We start from the raw sequence: 21,981 nt of genomic DNA on the forward strand, positions 1-21,981 counted from the left end.
AGAAAACATAGATATCTAAGGTCAGAGCGTGAGAGTACCCCCAAAGGTGCTGACTCCCGGCCGCAAACCTGAACCTATAGGGGAGGGTCCGGGTGGGCATCTACCCTCGGTGGCGGCTCCGGTTCTGGACGCAGCCCCCCCTCCTTACGCTGATCCCTCCGCCTTTGTAGAAACAGACCGTTGATCATCGCCGGAGGCTCTGGACTGCGGATCATCGCCGGAGGGCACGGACTGGGAACCGTCGCTGGAGACCCCGGGCTGGGAACCGTCGCTGGAGACCCCGGGCTGGGGACCGTTGCTGGAGACCCCGGGCTGGGGACCGTCGCTGGAGACCCCGGGCTGGGGGCCGTCGCTGGAGACCCCGGGCTGGGGACCGTCTGTGGAGGTTCCGGACTGTGGAGGCACAGGCTGTACTGGACTGTGGAAGCGCACTGGAAGCCTGATGCGTGGTGCCGGAACTGGTGGTACCGGGCTGAGGACACGCACCTCAGGGCGAGTGCGGGGAAGAGGCACAGGCCGTACTGGACTGTGGAGGCGCACTGGAGGTCTGATGCGTGGTGCCTGCACTGGTGGTACCGGGCTGGGGACACTCACCTCAGGGCGAGTGCAGAGAGGAGGCACAGGACATACTGGACTGTGGAGGCGCACTGGAGATCTGGAGCGTAGAGCTGGCACAATGCGTCCTGGCTGGATGCTCACTTGAGCCCGGCAAGTGCGGGGCGCTAGCACAGGACGCACTGGACTGTGCAGACGCACCGAAGACACAGTACGCAGAGCCGGCACAGGGTATCCTGGTCCAATGAGGTGTACTGGAGGCCAGGAGCGCTGAGCCGGCACCATCCGTCCTGGCTGGATGCCCATTCTAGCCCGGCAAATGCGAGGAGCTGGAATAGAGCACACAGGGCTATGAATGCGAACTGGAGACACCGTGCGCATGTCTGCGTACCACGGTGTCTGACCAGTCACACGCTCCCAACGGTAAGCACGAGGAGTTGGCTCAGGTCTCCAACCTGACTCAGCCAATCTCCTTGTGTGCCCACCCCCAAATAATTATTGGGGCTGCCTCTCGGGCTTCCGTGCTAACCGTGTCCCCTCGTATCGTCTCTGTTCCTCCTGCGCTATCTCCACCTGCTTCCACCTGCTTCCTCTCCTGCCAATATCTCCTCCCACGTCCAGGATCCTTTACCTTCCAAAATCTCATCCCATGTCCATGATGTCTGCTCCTCCTGAACACGCTGCTTGGTCCTTTTATGGTGGGTTCTTCTGTCACGTTCGTCGTATGAATCGGACCAAGGCGCAGCGTGGTATGCGTACATTCTTTAATATATTAAGAATGAACATTGAACAAACTAACCAAAATAACAAAACGACACGTGAAGCTATACAAATGAGTGCTGACAGGCAACTTCACATAGACAAGAACCCACGAACACAAAAGGGAAAATGACTACCTAAATATGATCCCCAATCAGAGACAACGATAAACAGCTGCCTCTGATTGGGAACCATATCAGGCCACCATAGACATACAAATTACCTAGACCTACAAAACCACTAGAACTACAAAAACCGTAGACAATACAAAAACTAGCATACCCACCCTCGTCACACCCTGACCTAACCAAAATATAAAGAAAACATAGATATCTAAGGTCAGAGCGTGACACTAACTGAAGTCTATTTCGTGCCTTATCCGTGTAGCCAGGAGTAGAGCATTGCAGTAGCAGTGACAAAGCATGGATGAGCTTTTCTGCATCATTTTTGAACAAAAGATTATGATTTTTTCAATGTTATGAAGATGAAAAAAGCTGCTCTTAAAATATTTTTATACATTTGTATAAAGACAGATCAGGGTCCAGAATAACAACAAAGTGCTTCATAATTTTAATTGAGAAGACTGTACAACCATCAAGATTAATTGTCAGATCCGACAGCAGATCTCTTTGTTTCTTGGGACCTAGAACTAGCATCTCTGTTTTATCAGAGTTTAAAAGTAAACCATTTGCCACCATCCACTTCCTTATGTCTGAAACACAGGCTTCCAGGGTCGGCAATTTTGGGGCTTCACACGGTTACATCGAAACGTACAACTGTGTGTCGTCTGCATAGCAGTGAAAGTTTACATTGTGTTTCTGAATGACATCACCAAGAGGTAGCCTATATAGTGAAAACACTAGTGGTCCTAGAACGGAGGAACTTGAAACATACCATTGATTTGTCAGAGGACACACCACCAACAGAGACAAACTGATATCTTTCTGGCAGATAAGGTCTTAACCAGGCAAGAACTTGTCCGAGTAGACCAATTAGTGTTTCCAATCTCTCCAAAATAATGTGTTGATTGATGGTGTCGAAAGCGCCACTAAGGTCTAGGAGCACGAGGACAATTGCGTTGGTCAGACGCCATTAAAAAGTAATTTAAAACCTTGACGAGTGTGTTCTCAGTACTATGATGGGGTCCAAAGCCAGACTGGAGCGTTTCATATACATTATTTGTCTTCGGAAGCCAGTGAGTTGCTGAGCAACAGCTTTTTCAACAACAAAAAATTTGAGGAAAGGGAGATTCGATTTAGGCCAATAGTTCTTCAAATTTTCCCTGTCAAGCTTTGACTTTTTCAAGAGAGGCTTTATTACTGCCACTTTGAGTGAGTTTGGTACACATCCGCAGGATAGGGAGATATTTATTATGTTCAACATAGGAGGGTCAAGACAGGAAGTAGCTCTTTCAGTAGTTTAGTTGGAATAGGGTCCAGTAGACAGCTGGAAGGTTTAGAGGCCATGACTATTTTAGTGAATGTGTCAAGAGATACAGGATTAAAAAACTTGAGTGTCTCCATTGATCCTATTAATTTGATGAGAATTGACATTCCAACCTGTCTCTTTTGCAGTCAAGTTGCACATGACAAGATATAGGCTATATCATAAGGATGTGGTAGTGGTGATGTTAAACACTTCTCCAATTGTTGTTGAGATCTGATATTCTGCACAGCGTAAGACTAGACATAGGCCAATGTCATATCATCAACCAGTCACATTTGTGAAATCCTTTCGGGCTAAATTCCAGCTGAACTTGGAGAGGACAGTTATAGCCTAACATTTATAGCTTAACTACACTGAACAAAAATACAAATGCAACATGCAACAGTTTCAAAGATTTTACTGAATTACAGTTCATATAAGTAGATCAGTCAATTGAAATAAATAAATTAGGCCCTAATCTATGGATTTCACATGACTTGGAATACAGATATACATCTGTTGTTCACAGATGCCTTAAAAAAAAGGTAGGGGTGTGGATCAGAAAACCAGTCAGTATCTGGTGTGACCACAATTTGCCTCATGCAGTGCTGCACATCTTCGCATAGAGTTGATCAAGCTGTTGATTGTGGCCTGTGGAATGTTGTCCCACTCCCCTTCAATGCCTGTGCAAAGTTGCTTGATATTTATTTATTTTCATACATTTTATTTAACCTTTATTTAACTAGGCAAGTCAGTTAAGAACAAATTCTTACTTACAATGACGGCCTACCCCGGCCAAACCCTGGACAACGCTGGGCCAATTTTACGCCGCCCTATGGGACTCCCAATCACGGCCGGATGTGATGCAGCCTGGATATTGGCGGGAACTGGAAAATGCTGTTATACACGTCGATCCAGAGCATCCCAAACATGCTCAATGGATGACATGTCTGGTAAGTATGCAGGCCATGGAAGCACTGGGACATTTTCAGCTTCCAGGAATTGTGTACAGATCTTTGTGAAATGGGGCTGTGCATTATCATGCTGAAACATAAGGTGATGGCGGCAGATGAATTGCATGATAATGGGCCTTAGGATCTCATCACGGTATCTCTGCACATTCAAATTGCAATCAATGAAATGCAATTGTGTTCGTAGCTTATGACTACCCATACCATAACCCAACTACCACCATGGGGCACTCTGTTCACAACGTTGACATCACCAAACCGCTCGCACACACAACGCCATACACGATGTCTGCCATCTGTCCGGTACTGAAACCGGGATCCATCTATGATGAGGACACTTCTTGTCAGGCCAAGACCCTGGTGAGGACGACGAGCATGCAGATGAGCTTCCCTGGGACGTTTCTGACAGTTTGTGCAGAAATTCTTTGGTTGTGCAAACCCACAGTTTTATCAGCTGTCCGGGTGGCTCGTCTCAGACCATTCCACGGGTGAATAAGCCTTATGTGGATGTCCTGGGCTGGTGTGGTTACACAAGGTTTGCGGTTGTGAGGCCAGTTGGACGTACTGCCAAAGTCTCTAAAACAGCCTTGGAGGCGGTGTATGGTAGAGAAATGAACATCAATTCTCTGGCAATAGCTCTGGTGGACATTCCTGCAGTTACCATACCAACTGCACGCTCCCTCAAAACTTGAGACATCTGTGGCATTGTGTTGTGTGACCAAATTGCACATTTTAGAGTGGCCTTTTATTGTCCCCAGCACAAGGTGTACCTGTGTAATGATCATGCTGTTTAATCAGCTTCTTGATATGCCAAACCTGTCAGGTGGATGGATTATCTTGGCAAAAGAGAAATGCTTACTAGCAGGGATGTAAACACATTTGTGCACAACATTTGAGAGAAATAAGCTTTTTTTGTGTAAAGAACATGGGATCTTTATTTTCAACTCATGAAACATAGGACCAACACTTTACATGTTGCGTTCATATTTTTGTTCAGTACACTTACAAAAAGTGTGCTTCTAATGAAGAGCTACAAAGGTAAATAGCCATATTAGACTGAAAGATATAAGGTCATTTCGGCAAATGTGTGATGCTCTCCATGCTCATTAGTTGCTCATTCAACATATTTGCTGCTACTTCACTCAATCCCATATTAAGTCTCCCTTCTTAACTGTTTTACATTCTAGACCAACCAGAAATGTTTCCTTGGCTAAATATTCCAAGATTTTCCCAGATTCCCAGATATTCATAAAACAGCCACAAATGTGTTTTAATTTAAGGTTGGGTATAAGGTTATCCGTGTGGTTAAGATTGGGGATAAGGTTAGGTTTTAAATATTGTAGAAATAAGCGGGGTTTAGCCATAGTTATGACCTTGCCCTAGAGAAAGAGGTAGGTGAAGGGAAATTAGCTTGGTTAATTGGAAATGGTAGATTGTTCATATTTTGTGGTAGCCAGGCTCAGCAAGAGAAGATTCTGAAAATGGAAAAGCTTAATGGGAAGAAGATTAAAAGCCATGTCCCTGGTGCTTATGCTAGATTGGGGGGAGTCATCGCTGGGGTCCAAATATCTACGTAAATAGATGATATTAAAGAAAATGTGAAGGGAGGAAGAGGGATTGAGGCCAAAAGGTTGATCAGTCGAAAATAAGGTCAAAGAAGTGAAAGCCTATCAGTGCTTCTGAGGTTTGAGAAGGTTATGCCTGGGAAAGTACATATAGGAATCCTTAGTTTCAATGTCAGAGAATTTGTCCCATCCTCATTGCAGGGTTTTAAATGCCAAAGCATGGGACATGTAGCTGTTCAATGTAAAGGAAGGAAAAGATGTACCAAGTGTGGAGGGGAACATGATTACCGTGAATGTGGGAGCAATGTGGAGATTAAGTGTTGTAAGTGTGGGGGGGAACACAGTGCATCATTTGGTGGATGCCAGGTGCAGAGAGAGGCTCAGCGATATAGAATTAGTCATGATGTATAGTATCTAGAGGCTGTAAGACAGATCGGTGGAACTATAGTGTGGAATGATGGTGCTTTTATGGCTACTCCTGTGGTAAGTGGGCCTAATGTCTGGGATGATGTTTCTACTGGTCCTGGCATGGTTTGGAGACCTGCTCAGAAATCTTGAACTCATGAATGTGTGGTGTCAAAGGACACTTAATAAAGTGGACTTCATAGCTTTTATTGGTAAGGTTATCAATACTACTCGGGTTGTGGAAAGCAGAAATGCCAGGTTGAAGGTTATTGTAGATACGGCAAAATAGATATTGGGGGTATCAGATGCTACTGTTGAAATGAACATTTTATTTTATTTTCATGGTAGTACAGAATTGGGCAGATCATGATTGATCGTACATTCCAGCACAGTATGTGACGGCATGCACTTAAACGATTGTTTGCCGACCGCCATGATATCATAGAAGAAGAAGACGATAGTAATGACTTTGTGGCTGTGGTAACTAGTGACGACTGAACGCAAGACGCCTTTGTTGTTCCTTCGATTAAACAGAAGTCGGGGAAATCATGTCTACTAGCGATTTATTGTTGTAAATTAGCTAGAACACTATGGACGATCCAAAGCCGTTTGATACGATGTAAAATTAACTTGGTCCGTGGAAACATCGACGGTCTTGGTTACTTGACGAAAGCTAGCTAGGAGTTGTGTTGAGATTGGAAGCGGAAGGAAATTCGAAGGGGAAAATCCGTGGTAGGACGTGGGATGCATTGCGCAAGTTGGAAGAAAGACTTTCCCGATGTTATGCGACAAATGGGTTTCCCAACTCGTGAAAGTGGGGGGTTATTTTATTAATATCAAGTTATAGGAATCGGTTGGTACTGTTGGTTGAGACATATTTCATAACTGTCAGAAGCGAGCGACGTAAAGTGGGTAGCTACAGTACTGTAGGTATTGATAGTTAGCTAGCTAGACTTTTAAAATGGCGGAAGCCTGGCCCAGACCCCCGGCCCTCATTTTGTTGTTGAGTTTGAGTGCCTGCTGGGAAGTGGATTCCTGCCCTGCTCGGTGCTCTTGTATGAGGGGATCAGACGAAATCCAAATCCTGGATTGCAATAGGAAAAGGTTGTCCTCGGCCCCTCTGGATCCACCTCACGGGATTACTCATCTGTAAGTAGCTAGCCTAGTTCGTTTGTTGACAAGCAACAGTGGGTTTCCCATGTTCTCTGTGGTGGCTCCTTAGCAAGCCACCTGGCCTTGTTAGCTTGCGAGCTAAGTCTATATCAGTTGTTTAACTCAATCGATACTAGTATCTGGATGTGATCATTTTAGTTTTTCTTGTAAAGATGCAAAGACAAATGCTACATCCACTGTAGTGGACTACCTGAAAGGTGTCAATGGAATTCTCCTGTAACTTTATGTAATAAATAATGCTATCTCCTTTTCAGCACTATGAATCACAATGATCTGACAACTGTTCCATACCTTGGAGAAGTTACCTCAAACATCACAACACTCTTATTGTAAGTCAAAACAAATTTATCCTCTAAGTCTTGCAATAACCAATGTGATTCCTAGATGTCCTGTAGTATGATAGAGAAGTGTTAAAGAAAGGAATCATTTGTCTTCCCGGCCTTAGTCATAGCTAAGGTTTATTTGGGTCATCACATGTTCACATTGATGGTGTCATCATGTAGATCCATGTTGATAATTATGTACATTACTGATCATTGTGCACAGGGTCCACAACCTGATCTCAGAACTGTGGATGCATCAGCTGCAGCTGTACATTTCCTTGGAGACACTTGATCTGTCATCTAACTCTATCTCAGAGATCAAGGCTGGAGCCTTCCCACCAATGCAGCTGAAATACTTGTGGGTCCTGCCTGTAGCATTGTTTTCCAACTATAGTAAACTACTTCTAATGAGGGAAGAGCTGGTCATTTAAGTCATAACCCAGTCTTTGGCCATTACTCAGAAGGGCATTCTACTGTACTTGTTGTCATTGGGTTGTTAATTTTGTGTTTCTGCATCTCCCAGGAATTTAAGCAATAACAAGATCAGTGTCCTTGAACCTGGCTGCTTTGACAACATCTCTAGTTCCCTGCTGGTCCTGAAGCTGAACAGGAACAGAATAACACTGCTGCCTTGCAAAGTATTCAGGCTTCCCCAGCTGCAGTTTCTGTACGTTAATTTTCATCTTTAGTCAATCCATTACCGTAGTAATTATGAGCAGTTAAATATGAAATTATTTTCAAAAGTTTGCTTTCATGACTGAATTTTTAGATTTCACAGATTCGATGATGCACTATTTTCAAGTAGTTAAAAGAAATGGTTCTAAACTGCCTGTCTGACTACCCTAGGGAATTAAAGCGCAACAAGATCAAGATAGTGGACAGTCTGACCTTCAAAGGGATGGACTTACTGAAATCACTGAAGATGCAGCGGAATGGCATAACTAAGCTGATGGATGGTGCTTTCTTTGGGCTCAACAACATGGAGGAGCTGTGAGTTATTTTTCCTTATTGTCTTCTATTAGAACGATCATTACAGTATGTGTTTATATGCATGTAGGACTAAGTTGTGATACCCTGTCTTTTTAATACCCCATCCTTTGTTTTCTAATGTATTCAGAGAGCTGGAGCACAACAACTTGACGGAGGTCAACAAAGGCTGGCTGTATGGCCTGCACATGCTGCGTGTGCTGCGGTTCAGCCAGAACGCCATCGGCATCATCCGACCAGACGCCTGGGAGTTCTGCCAAAAGCTGGAGGAACTGTGAGTGTTCTCTACCTAACCCCATCCCCATGGGAGTGAATCTGCAAATTTTATGCATAAGAGCCATTTTGACCCCTTTTTATGAAGCTGAAGGACCAATATCTAGTTGGGACTTGGGGAGAGTGTATTGCAGATCATTTTATGTTTCACATGTATTCATGCTGATTCTTAAGGGGCCAGGATGTTTTAGTAAAGTGTGATTGCACAAGACCATTGTCCAAGCTTGTCTCCTGTGGATGTCCTCCTTAGAGATCTGTCCTTCAACCACCTGACCCGGCTGGAGGAGACAGCGTTCAGTGGACTGGGTCTTCTGGAGAACCTGAATCTGGGAGATAACTCGGTCAGCCACCTGGGAGAGGGAGTCTTCAGCAGCCTGGCCAATCTGCGCTCACTGTAAGGATGTCACACCTCACTCTTAAAAACCTGTGCCATTCATTCACTCATTATGCATTCACATAACACAATAAACACTGACATGTTTTTGGCACCTCTGCATTCTGATGAAGGCTGCAAACAACAGGTTTGTGTATTGTTTTTTTGTTTTTGTTGATTTGTCCTGGCTTTGGTTTTGTTTATTAGTCTATTAGACTGTTGAATGGTAGACCACTAAACTGTAGTATAGTAACTAGCACCTTCATGTTCTCATCGTCATGTCTTTGCCTGTAGTATAGAACCACTCTTTCCATTGCTTAGTTGGACTGTGTAGTGTTTAATGCAATAATGACAAACATAGACAACTCATAATTGTTTTTAAAGACCTCTGAGACAGGAAGAATAATGTTGAGTACAAAATAAATAGTGAATGCTGCCTCCAGCCAGTAGATTGGCTCAATTAACCAAATACTTTGCAAAATCGCTCTGGGAAGAGAAGGGGCACTAACACAATTGATGTGCTGAGTTCCAAGAAGGCATTGAGCTGCAAAGAGAGGGAGGTCAGGGCTCGGGTTCAGCACACCTCCCTGGGCCCTATGTGGCAGGGGGAATTAGAGGGTTAAGGCCCTTTTGAGAGCCACCCAGGCATGAGGAAGGAGAAACAAAAGCGCCCATGACCCGTCCTGTGAACACAAGCCCTCTGCGGGTTTTAGAAGGACCCGTGAACCGTTAAATGCTAAACGCAGCCAATTAATCCCCTCATCAGAACTGCAGGAGCACTGAGCTATGACACTCTGTAAAGTATTCCGCTTCACATTTGCCAAATTAATCAAATTGGTTTAGACAATTCTCTCATCAAGCAAAGAGGCTCAGTGAGCTTTGTGCTTCTGATTCTGGGGAAAGTATTTTTTTTTTTACATACTGTATTTCTGTTTGCATTTCAGAGACATACGGGATAATGAAATCTCTTGGGCCATTGAGGACTCCATTGGTGTGTTTGTTGGAATGAAGAAACTGAACACCTTGTAAGGGCATTCTGCATAATATATATTAATTTTGTTGCTATGGATACTGATATCAGCAGAATATTTGTAGGCATATTTCATCTGAGACTGTTTATCCCCCAGGATTCTCCAGCAGAACAAGATCAAATCTATCACAAAGAAGGCCTTTGAGGGTCTGGAGGAGCTTGAGCACCTGTAAGTACCACTACAGCAAACCCACTCCGAGATGGTTGGTCTCCATTAACAGACGATTCAGCAGCTATCACTTCAAGACCGAGACAGGAGATGGTTCTGATTACCCCAGTGCAGCTGTTTTATTGCGCTAGTATCATAGGAAACCAATGATAATGTCATGATGCTAGCGCAGCACTTCATTCATATTTATTTTTGCCAACAGAGACCTGAGCAAGAATGGGATCATGTCCATCCACCCTGATTCTTTGTCTCACATGAAGCTGAAAGTGTTGTAAGTAGGACCTACTAATGTCTGAGGTGGTGGTCTTGAGTCCTTGTAGCAGAGGCTACAATATTTACAAATTAAAGAACGCTTGAATCATTTCATAATATTGTGGCTGTATGTCCTGTCCTCAGTGTCCTGAACACTAGCAGCCTGCTTTGTGACTGCCAGCTGCATTGGCTGGGCCCGTGGTTGACTGACAACCACTTCCTGCAGTCTGTCTCAGTCATGTGTGCCCACCCTGCCAGCCTGCTGGGCCGCAACGTTGTGTCTGTCAGCCTGGAGGAGCTCGTCTGTGGTTAGTCACCTAGCTACCTACCCTGCTGTATTTAGTCTGGACCAGATCTCACTAACCAGGTTTCCATCCAACCTTTCTATGTGAGTAAAGTACATGTCAGATAAAACATTTCACAACAGGCCTGATGGAAACAGCAAATTAGTGGGATCTTTTTGTCGGTAAAATTGAGACATACGGGATAATGAAATCTCATGCGAGAAATGGTGGTGGAAACGCTTTTATGCGCAAATATTGTTATAATAACCATCATATGGAAGTAAACTTGGAGTTATGTGATGACATTTTGTGTGGTCCTCCCACTATGACTCAGGAAAGCAGGCAGTTTATTAGGCTACAGAATAAACAAGTTATGATTGACTTCACCGGGTGGTGAAAGTGCATGGTGACGAGCTTGATGCTCCTTTCCAGTAAATACTGAGGGTTTTATTCTGGTGACGATTCTGGTGATGATGATCGATGCTTGGCTGCCGTTTGTCAAATAGAAATGATCACACTCTTTTGTCGTTAATAATCACATGTTGGCTATAACCACACCGTGTCTGCAAGCTTTTGGCTAGAGCGCACGTGCCAAAACCAGAGTGGGCACATTTGCTTTATAAAACCATCAGGAGAGTTTAAACGTTATTGTATGTGCACTACGTTATCACGCACAGCCTTTTATCTGCAATTTGATGAAAACACATTGTCTTTTGGGAGAATGCGCATATAGTCTTTAATCAGGCGAATATTCAAAATTCAACATAATCTGTCGCCAATTGGATGGAAACCTAGCTACTGACTGGGACAATTATCACACAACGTGTCTCAGAACCTTTAAGTTTTTTAATTAACTCATCATCCCACAGATGACTTCCCGAAGCCCCGGATCACAGAGCACCCTGAGACTGCCACTGCCCTGCGTGGGACCAATGTGACTCTGAGCTGCCTGGCGTCCAGCAGCAGTGACTCCCCCATGACCACGGCCTGGAGGAAGGACGGGGAGGTGCTGTATGATGCAGAGGTGCAGAACTACGCCCGCTACCAGGAGGGAGAGTTGGTCTACACCACCGTGCTGCACCTGCTCAACGTCAACTTCACAGACGAGGGACGCTACCAGTGTGTAGTTTCCAACCATTTTGGTGCCAACTACTCCAACCGGGCCAAGCTCACAGTCAATGGTGAGGAGGCTTTAAAGTTTAAAGTTGTTTTTATACATTTACAAACTGTTATCATGACTTGTTCCTTGGTTGGCATTGAGCTGTTAATCTAAGTTTGAGCTGGCATGGTTGGGCTTCCATATCAAGGCATTTCAATCTTTTTTTCTTACTTTCCTCTCTCAGAGCTACCATCCTTCCTGAAGACTCCCATGGATCTGACCATCCGTATAGGCACCATGGCCAGACTGGAATGTGCCGCCGAGGGTCACCCCTCACCCCAGATTGCCTGGCAGAAAGACGGGGGCACAGACTTCCCTGCTGCCCGGGAGAGAAGGATACACGTCATGCCTGACGATGACATCTTCTTCATTGCCAATGTAAAGACGGAGGACATGGGTGTGTACAGCTGCACAGCCCAGAATGTTGCAGGAAGCCTGTCAGCCAACGCTACACTCACTGTGCTAGGTAAACTGCCATCTCATTATCAATTATCTGGTCAATACATACAGTTTTATATCATGTGTTCATAATTTGATTGGTAATTGTTAAATGTAAATCTCTCTCCTCCCAGAAACTCCGTTCTTAATGCGTCGCATGGAGGACAGGACAGTAGCTCGTGGGGAGACGGCGGTGCTCCAGTGTATCGCAGGGGGCAGCCCTGCGCCCCGTCTCAACTGGACCAAGGACGACGGGCCCCTGGTCCTTACCGAGCGCCACTTCTTTGCTGCTGCCAACCAGTTGCTCATCATTGTGGACACGGGGCCGGCGGACACCGGGAAGTACACATGTATCATGTCCAACACGCTGGGCACGAAGCGCGGCCACATCTACCTCAGCGTGTCGCCATCGCCCAACTGTGACACGGCCGGCGGCTACGATCAGGACGGCTGGACCACGGTGGGCATCGTGGTGATCGTAGTGGTCTGCTGCGTGGTGGGCACCTCGCTGGTCTGGGTCATCGTCATCTACCACATGCGTCGGAAGAGCGAGGACTACAGCATCACCAACACAGATGAGCTGAACCTGCCGGCAGACATCCCCAGCTACCTGTCCTCTCAGCGCACACTGTCAGAGCCTCAAGAGGGATACAGCAACTCTGAAGCAGGGAGCCACCAACAGCTCATGCCACCACTGTCCAACGGCTACGTCCACAAGGGCACTGACGGTAACCTTACTATACTGACTTCCTAGATTCAGTCTCATTTATCTGAGGCCCGTTGACATTACAATGTTTTTTCTGTTTTTGCACTCTGTCACTAAAGACAGTTTGCTCAAATTTTGATTGACTGGTAAACTGACTGGCCCCTGACTGGTGAGCAGAAAGATGAGTTCCCCATCATGTTTGTGTGTTGTCCAGGTGTGTGTTATGGTGACACAGGCAGCGAGGTGGACACCGAGGCCAACGGGATGCCACACTGCCGCGTGGGCTCTCTGTTTACGGGACGGAGCAGCTTCCATCCTGGGGAGCCTCGCGAGGGACTGGCTGGGGTGCCTACAGGTGGGTTTAGTCATTAGAACCAACCAACCAACCAACCAACCAACCAACAAAACTTGATCTCCTAAACAACACTTTTACAGCACAGTTTGTTGAAAGGTCTGTCTGTCACAATCAGATTGTGTGGATTTGTTTCAGAGTAAGAGTTTATAGTTGACTGTCCTCAACAGGTGGTGCAGGGCCGCTGGTCATCTGCTCGGACTGCTACGACAACGCTAACATCTACTCTCGAACCCGGGAGTACTGCCCCTATGCCTACCTGGCTGAGGATGACTCCCTTGACAAGAGTCTGTCAGGCATCATGGCCCACTTTCCCAAGGAGTCCTACAGGGAGCAGCACACCCAGCATGAGGACACAGCCCTGGAGAGCCTCATCAACAACCAGGACTCCTCAGTCTTCCTCACCAGCCACGACCTCACCAAGAGGCTGAGCACAGCCCTCAGCCCCCCAGAACAACACTACAGCACCGGTGAGAGACCAGCTACAGACAGGCTATCTGACCTCAGTGGCATGCATGTCAACAATGAGCTCACAGAGATGTGTTTAGACAGTGATTTCACAGATGGGTTATCTAACAGTGACCTCAGACATACTGTGAACTGACAGACATTAATTTTAAGTCAGTTTTCTGGCACAGTCTAATCTATGAGCTCCTATGGATGCAAACCCTTTTTGTTGAGTAATAATGTATGTTTGGTCTCTGCAGATGTTCCCTCCAGGTTGTTTTGGGGCAAAGGAGAGGACCTGTCTACAGTGCCCCAACCAGGTCTGTCTCAGCAGCCAGTGAATGTGCACAAGACTCCCCACGTGTCCTCAGTTGGTGTGGGGGGAGAGGAGAGGAGTGGAAAGGGGGATGCCTCACTTTCCCAGAGCACACAGGACCACATAAGTGCCTCTTATAGGACTAAGCCTCAAGAGCACACCCACTCCCCCACATAAAGCCTCTTCCCTATACACCCGGCCATCCTCTCTCACTTGGTCCTCTGCTCCAGCCACTACCTCCAAAGAGACGTATCACTTTCTGCCAAAAATGCTTTCTTGTATGTTTACATTACTTTCAATCACGCAGAGACAATTTGTTCCTATGAATTTGAAAAAGGACTGAACAGGTGACTAACCACCTCCCTTTCCACCTCCCTTTCCTCCCACTCCCTCTTTCTGGAGGAAACTGAATGTATCCATCAAAGAGCCATTTTGGATGCTTCCTTTTTGATTTTTAAGACATCAGAAGTTTGAAACGTGCTAACACTGTCCTCTGTACAGAAGTAGGGAATGGCAGCAGTGTTGGTGGATCTCCTGAGCGTTGTGCTTTACACTTGCAGTTGCCACATTATTTCTACAGTCACTTGTTGGAGCAGCCTTCATGATTTAAGGTACAAGTCCAGGACCACCTCTGCTCTCTTGTCCAGGACTAGAGGGGCCAGAGACCCCAGTCGTTGCTTGTTCAGCAGTGAGTGGTACGTACCTAACGGCCTATAGGTCAAGAAGGACCCTCACTGAATGGATCCCACCTCTAGCCATCTGTATCGACTAACAGTCTGCTATTATACAAACTCAGAGACTGACATCAGACATGGTGTGTCTATATGCAATATTATTTTCCCCTATTCTCATCAATGTATCTTAAGCTCAGATTGTTTTCCCGTGTGTCAAATGGAGGCAGTCGTACCAACAATTTTTTTTTTTTTTTTTTGTATGAAAGCGCACTGTCAAAACAAAGAAAATATTCGGTATTGTACATTTGACAATCATGGTTTCGGTGGCCTCTTTATGATGGTTCTATCAGAGGGTTTTCAACAGGCATTCTCAGTAACACTCCATCAGGTATGGTTTCTCGTCACCTATATGCACTGATCATATTTTCCTCAAAATATTATTTTACAGGCACTTACCTCATGGTGGTATGTTTTATTATGCAGTGTGCATGCCATTTTAGATTCCTAGAAGGATAATATGCCTTTACCCCCAATTTCATCAACCTTAGATACTGACCAGATTTTACCTTTGGACTGTGAAGAATGTATTATATGTATGTGTACATATGGTCATTCATCTATTCAATACTATGTCCCTCAAGACCTAAGCAGAATCATTTTATTCCTAAACTGCAGTAAGTTTTTATTTTATTTGTTGCATGTATATATGTCTGTCAGTATTATTTTTGTAGTTACTCCTGGGTGAATCCAAACTTGATATGGGAGGTTTCCACAACATTGCTGAAAGATTTGGCCATAAATGTTGGTACTAATTTCAACAAGCTTAAACAAAGGCTTTTAATACTAGTTCTCTTTATATCAAGTCTGCAGTGTTTATGTAGAAACAAACCTGTTTCCTTGCCTCAAATAAAATCACTGAATCATTTTGGCAATGGAGCATGGATACTTCAGAATAAAATGTAGATTTGGGTAGGCTATAAAAACACATTGCGTAAACATAAGTGTTTCTTGTCACATGCTCTTTATTTAACTGTTACATAACGCATTCCTGCTTGAATCAAAACTTTTTGAGACATTCCATGTGGCATTGCTTGAAGAAGCATCTGGTACAAAACCATTCCAAGCCCATGCCACTGCATTCAATATTAGCTTAAATAGGGGTCACAGATTACGCTCTCTGCTGGATAATTAAGGCAGGTAGTTATTGTAGCTGATCGCTTAACCATCACACATTTATGACTCACTTTTTACCAACACGTTTTCGTGTCTGTTTTGTGTTGCTCTCAGAACATCTTGTTTTTGTCATTCTACCAAAGTTCAGCAGTAATGCTCTGGCAATATTTACAATGCTGCTTGTTTTCTGACTTGTTGAAGTTTTGCATTTTGCCAAGTGTATTTTTGAATCTTGACTTACTTGTACATTCTGTAAAGCATGTATAAAGAACATTTTGTTTCTTGAAATGTAGCTGTAATTAAAATAATAATTCTGATAATTCTGACCAGATGTGGTTTAAAATGTATTTTGTGTAAATAGGCTTTAAAGAAGTTTTGATCACACGGACTGGGACATGTTCCAGGTTGCCTCTGAGAAAAACATTGACATATACATGGACACGGTGACTGAGTTCATCAGGAAGTGTATAGGGAATGTTGTTCCCACTCTGACAATTTTAAAGCCTAACGAAACCAAAAAACGTGGATGGATGGCAGCCGAACCACCGCATTTAACCACGGCAAGGTGACTGGGAATATGATCGAATACAAGCAATTCATTTATGCTCTCCGTAAGGCAATCAAACAGGCAAAACATCAGTATAGAGAAAGTTGTCGCAATTCAATGGCTCAGACACAAGACGTATGTGGCAGGGACTCCAGACAATCACGGATTATAAAGGGAAAACCAACCACGTCGCGGACACCGTCTTGCTCCCAGACAAGCTAAACCTCACCTTCGCCCACTATGAGGATCACACAGTGCCGCCAACACGGGCTGCTCCCGAGGTCTGTGAGCTTCCGTTCTCCTTTGCCGACTTGAGTAAGACATTAAAGCGTGTTAACCCTCGCAAGTTAGCCGCGTCCTCAGAGCTAGCGCAGACCAGCTGGCTGGAGTGTTTATGGACATTTATGGACATATTCAATCTCTCCCTATCCCAGTCTGCTGTCCCCACTTGCTTAAATATGTCCACCATTGTTCCTGTACCCAAGAAAGCAAAGGTAACTGAACTAAATTACTATTGCCCTGTAGCACCTACTTCTGTCATGAAGTGCTTTGAGGCTAGTTAAGGATAATTTCACTTTACCCAACACCCTAGACCCATTGCAATTTTCATACCGCCCCAGTATATCCACGGATGATGCCATCGCATTGCACACTGCCCTATCCCAACTGGACAAGAGAAATAACTAAGAATGCTGTTCATTGATTACAGCTCAGCCTTCAACACCATAGTACCCTCCAAGCTCATCATTAAGCTCTGTGCAACTAAGTCATGGACTTCCTGACAGGGCGCCCCCAGGTAGTGAAGGTAGGCAACAACACCACTACGCTGATCCTCAACACGTGCCCCAAAAGGGTGTGTGCTCAGCCCCATCCTGTACTCCATGATTACCCATGACTGTGTGGCCATGCACGCCTCCAACTCAAACATCAAGTTTGCAGTCGACAACAGTGGTAGGCCTGATTACCAACAGTGACGAGAGCCTACAGGGAGGAGGTGAGGGCCCTGGTGGAGTGGTGCCAGGAAAATAACTTCAACATCAACAAAACTAAGGTGCTTCAGGAGACAGCAGAGGGAGCAAGCCCCCATTTACATCAACGGGGTCGCAGTGGAGAAGGTGTAAAACTTCAAGTTCCACTGCATACACATCACTGACAATCTGAAATGGTCCACCCACACAGACAGTGTGGTGAAGAAGGGGCGACAGCGCCTCGTCAACCTCAGGAGGCTGAAGAAATGTGGCTTGGCCTCTAAGACCCTCATAAACTTTTACAGATGAACCATTGAGAGCCTCCTGTCAGGTTGTATCACCGTCTGGTATGGCAACCGAGAGCACACTGCCTGACCTTCAGGATGTCGACAGCACCTGGTGTCAAAGGACGGCCAAGAAGATCATCAAGGACCTCAACCACTCGAGCCACGGACTGTTCACCCCGCTATAATCCAGAAGGCGAGGTCAGTACAGGTGCATCAAAGCTGGGACCGAGACACTGAAAAACAGCTTCAATCTCAAGGCAGTCAGACTGCTAAATAGCCATCACTAGCCGGCCTCCACCCAGTTGAAGTCCGAAGTTTCCATACACTTAGGTTGGAGTCATTAAAACTTGTTTTTCAACAAGAAATTTGTGGAGTAGTTAACAGACTATAGTTTTGGAAAGTCGGTTAGGACATCTACTTTGTGCATGACACGAGTCATTTTCCCAACAATTTTTTACAGACAGATTATGTCACTTATAATTTGCTGTATCACAATTCCAGTGCGTCAGAAGTTTAAATACACTAAGTTGACTGTGCCTTTAAACAGCTTGGAAAATTCCAGGAAGTGATGTCATGGCTTTAGAAGCTTCTGATAGGCTAATTTACATAATTTGAGTCAATTGGCGGTGCACCTGTGGATGTATTTCAAGGCCTACCTTCAAACTCAGTGCCTCTTTGCTTGGCATCATGGGAAAATCAAAAGAAATCAGCCAAGACCTCAGAAAATTGTAGTCTGGTTCATCCTTGGGAGCAATTTCCAAACGCCTGAAGGTACCACGTTCATCTGTACAAACAATAGTACGCAAGTATAAACACCATGGGACCACGTAGCCAACATATTGCTCAGGAAGGAGATGCGTTCTGTCTCCTAGAGATGAATGTACTTTGGTGCGAAAAGTGCAAATCAATCCCAGAACAACAGCAAAGGACCTTGTGAAGATGCTGGAGGAAACAGGTACAAAAAGTATCTATAACCACAGTAAAAACGAGCCCTATATCGACATAACCTGAAAGGCCGCTTAGCAAGGAAGAAGCCACTGCTCCAAAACCACCATAAAAAAGCCAGACTACGGTTTGCAACTGCACATGGGTACAAAGATCGTACTTTTTGGAGAAATATCCTCTGGTCTGATGAAACAAAAATAGAACAGTTTGGTCATAATGACCATTGTTATGTTTGGAGGAAAAGGGGGGATTCTTACAAGCCGAAGAAAACCGTCCCAACCGTGAAGCACGGGGCTGGCAGCATCATATTGTGGAGGTGCTTTGCTGCAGGAAGTGCACTTCATAAAATAGATGGCATCATGAGGCAGGATAATTATGTGGATATATTGAAGCAACATCTTGCTTCATATTTCTTGCACTTCGCAGAGCAAGGCAGAGCTGTTGTGAAGGAAGTTGTCAAGGAAGTCAGTTTGTGTTTATACAGGACTTATCGCCCCCACCTACCGTCAACCAATCATGGGAGGCGCATGGTGCTGTGCTACGGACACAGATAGCACAACGAGACAGATATTTCACTGGATGTATAAATGTGAATCATCCGGTTGGCGGTTCCACTCACTACCAAAATATGGCGAGCAGTGGGAGAAGATCGAATGAGATGTATTTTGGCCGACATTCTGCAAATGTTTTAATCAATTAAACATTTGATCTCAATACAGTTTTCTTTTTCCAAAACTAGAATATGTTATGATCAGAGTGGACTAGTTTGGTAGACTTTGCAAAAGTTTTAAAAAATGACGCTGTTTAGGAGAGCAAAGGCAAATTGAGTTATTGCACATGCGCACTTCACGGAGTAGTGCGTACTAGAAAGCGCCAATAGGATATCGCTTGGCTCTGCCCACCTCGCCTGTTCTGCCCACTATGACTAATTTGTTCCCATTGGAAACGACAAGCTGCTGTCTATCTTGGTTTAGTTATACAAAATCTTTGGTATGGAGCTCAATTTGGCCTCTGCATGCTTCTAGAGGCTCCGCAATTGCGTCAGACGGAGCCTCCGACCACATTGACAGATCAAGCATAAATTGGCTTTAAGCCTGTTTCATCCTTCCCATTCGAAACAGTTCGCACATAATATGACAATTTTGTGACGTTTTTGTTCGTTGGAGTTCGGCAGAGTTTTTGGGGTTTGGTAGCCTTCGTCTGTGATTAGTCAAAAGAACAAGTTGAGTGGGAACTATGGACGGGATACTTCACTGAAGTGTTAGTTGTCATTCAACAAGAGACGATTAGTTTTCATGCACATGTTTTCACTTGAGAAATAATGCACCAAACATCGTATTCTAAGACCTTGGCAAAAACGTTAATTAATTAGATTTCCTGATTTCTTAGATTAATTCGGAACCGACGTTCGCTTCGCCTAGCTGAGTTCTGCGGCAAACCAAACCTACGTATGCAGACGCTTTTTAGGGCATATCATGCTGATATAGAACAACGTATGTGGAGAAGGTTATCTGATTTTTGACTAATCCTTGAGTCTTAGTGCTTTGAAGTGTGCAGGGTTGTACAACATAACTGGGTGTGAATCTTTTCCTCAACCTCATCAAAGGCATCATCAAGGCAGTGCTGCTCACCACCCTCCATCAGTCAATGAATTATTCAATACAATGTCTAGGGTGGCATCATCTCACTAGCCAAACACACATCTGATCTCACCCTTTTATATTTCATACAGATAAATTATGGTATGCAGATGCAAGCTCTTTGGAACATGCCACACAGCATAGTCTGCATTGCAGAGGGTAAATTCATAACTATCTGGGTGAGTCTGGAATTTTGGACTATTCTCATCAATTAATAGGTTAATTCGGGATACATTGTAATGCCAGCAATTTGATTTCGGACTATTTCTGTTGAATTGGACTATCCCTGTCAGTTTGGCAAATATCTGTGTATCACAGAGAAGACGGAATAAGGGCAATAAAGTCTCAGATTAAACAGAATTTACTGTATACAAATTATTTTTAATTGAATGAATTTTAATGCCTTACCTCTCACTTCTGCTGGGTTGAAGTGATATATAATAGTCAGAGGGTGGCACTGTGGAGACGTGTACAGAATATTAGACAATTTGTAAAGGATTATAAGCAATTTGGTCTCCCAATTTGAATGCGTTTTAACAGCAACCGTGTAGGCTATATTTGGAATTCTAAAGTTCCCTGTTATCTATCACAGGACTCATCTTCACCCATATCATTCTTCCATGCAATAACTACTGAGAGAAAGCATGCAGAAATGTTTTTATATCTATATTGGTAACACTTGATAATAAGGATGTATAAAGAGGCTATGTGTAGTTTATACAAACTGTTATAGCAGGGGTATTCAACCAGGGGGGATTTTTTTCCATCTATTTTGTACGAATATCGCTAGCAACAACAGAATAAATATTTGAATTACATAACTACAGTAGAAAAGAGGAGCATATCTTCTTTCGAATGATTATACAAATGACACTCATTGAAGCAAATTATACTCACTGAGGTATCTGACATCTGCTTTGAAAAAGAATAGGCTACCAGTGCGGGAAGTGCCACTGGCTGCTGGTAAGCTTTCTTGACTTGGACATACATTTTTGAAACACATGGCTGACTTTTGTTTAAAGGTAAAATCCACAAATTTTTCCACTGTTGATACAGATGATGATGTGACACGTTGCTTCTTGAAGGTCCTAAATCTTGACTGCTGACATGAAAAACATTTTGGGACTGTATTAACACTAGACTAATGTAAAAAATACCTAAATATGGATTTGAGTTTATTTCCCCTTTAACCAGCTAAACAGCTACTCAAAATGTGTTTTGAGTCACCTTTCTAGGCTATGTTAGAGTTTACACGTCATCTTCCAATTAGGTAACACTTTATTTGGGTAGTCCATCTGTAGATGCTCTACAGACTGTCAGTAACATGTCAACTATCTACTAACCCTTATCCTAACCCTAACTATATACTTAGCAAGCAAGCATTTGTTTATCAACAGATAGTATAACTACAGATGGACAATCCAGACTATCCAAATAAAGTGTGACCTCCAATTATAATGTGGGGAGGTGAAAATAACGGAAACCTATTTACCAAATCTATTCATTTTAAAATAGTTTGTCATTATGATTCACCTGGTAAGACAAGGCGTGAAAATAATTCTGCTAAAATATGATGGGGGTCCCTGGGTCACCTGTTTGCCAGGGAGGCAGGCAAAAGTGTAAAGACCCCAGGTTTATAGCCTTTATTTTAATACGTTGGATTATGTTTTATGTTTGTGTGTGGTTATTTTGGGTGCAATATGGCAAATTGTGTATTGACCAAAGGTTATACGCTATTATACAGTTGAGTTATGTAGGCTACTATTATATAAGCCTGCTAAAAGT

At 44.2% G+C, this 21,981-nt stretch overlaps 1 protein-coding gene across 2 annotated transcripts; it reads left to right on the forward strand.

Moving 5' to 3' along the window:
- The first annotated feature begins 6,144 nt into the window (after positions 1-6,144).
- On the forward strand, positions 6,145-16,135 carry LOC120065117 (leucine-rich repeats and immunoglobulin-like domains protein 2). 2 transcript variants are annotated; one of them, XM_039015847.1, is made up of 17 exons: positions 6,145-6,829; positions 7,108-7,182; positions 7,400-7,534; positions 7,700-7,843; positions 8,023-8,166; positions 8,294-8,437; positions 8,687-8,830; positions 9,754-9,834; positions 9,937-10,008; positions 10,211-10,279; positions 10,405-10,568; positions 11,414-11,725; positions 11,888-12,169; positions 12,276-12,869; positions 13,062-13,202; positions 13,370-13,669; positions 13,907-16,135. In XM_039015847.1, the coding sequence occupies exons 1-17, from the start codon at positions 6,642-6,644 to the stop codon at positions 14,137-14,139; spliced, it is 3,222 nt and encodes a 1,073-aa protein (XP_038871775.1). In that variant the 5' UTR covers positions 6,145-6,641; the 3' UTR covers positions 14,140-16,135. The 2 variants fall into 2 exon arrangements, with proteins under 2 accessions (XP_038871775.1, XP_038871776.1); XM_039015848.1 differs by lacking the exon at positions 7,400-7,534 and having other exon boundaries at positions 6,146-6,829.
- The last annotated feature ends 5,846 nt before the right edge of the window (positions 16,136-21,981 follow it).

Source organism: Salvelinus namaycush, chromosome 20 (genome assembly GCF_016432855.1).
Source record: "Salvelinus namaycush isolate Seneca chromosome 20, SaNama_1.0, whole genome shotgun sequence".
In the NCBI taxonomy this organism is placed as follows: domain Eukaryota; kingdom Metazoa; phylum Chordata; class Actinopteri; order Salmoniformes; family Salmonidae; genus Salvelinus; species Salvelinus namaycush.

Bases quoted from the DNA above. Each gene is read 5' to 3' on its own strand.
- LOC120065117 (XM_039015847.1), top strand. From the start codon at position 6,642: ATGGCGGAAGCCTGGCCCAGACCCCCGGCCCTCATTTTGTTGTTGAGT. The intron at 6,830-7,107 runs GTAAGTAGCTAG...TCTCCTTTTCAG, and splicing joins CCTCACGGGATTACTCATCT to CACTATGAATCACAATGATC. The intron at 10,009-10,210 runs GTAAGTACCACT...TTTTGCCAACAG, and splicing joins CTGGAGGAGCTTGAGCACCT to AGACCTGAGCAAGAATGGGA.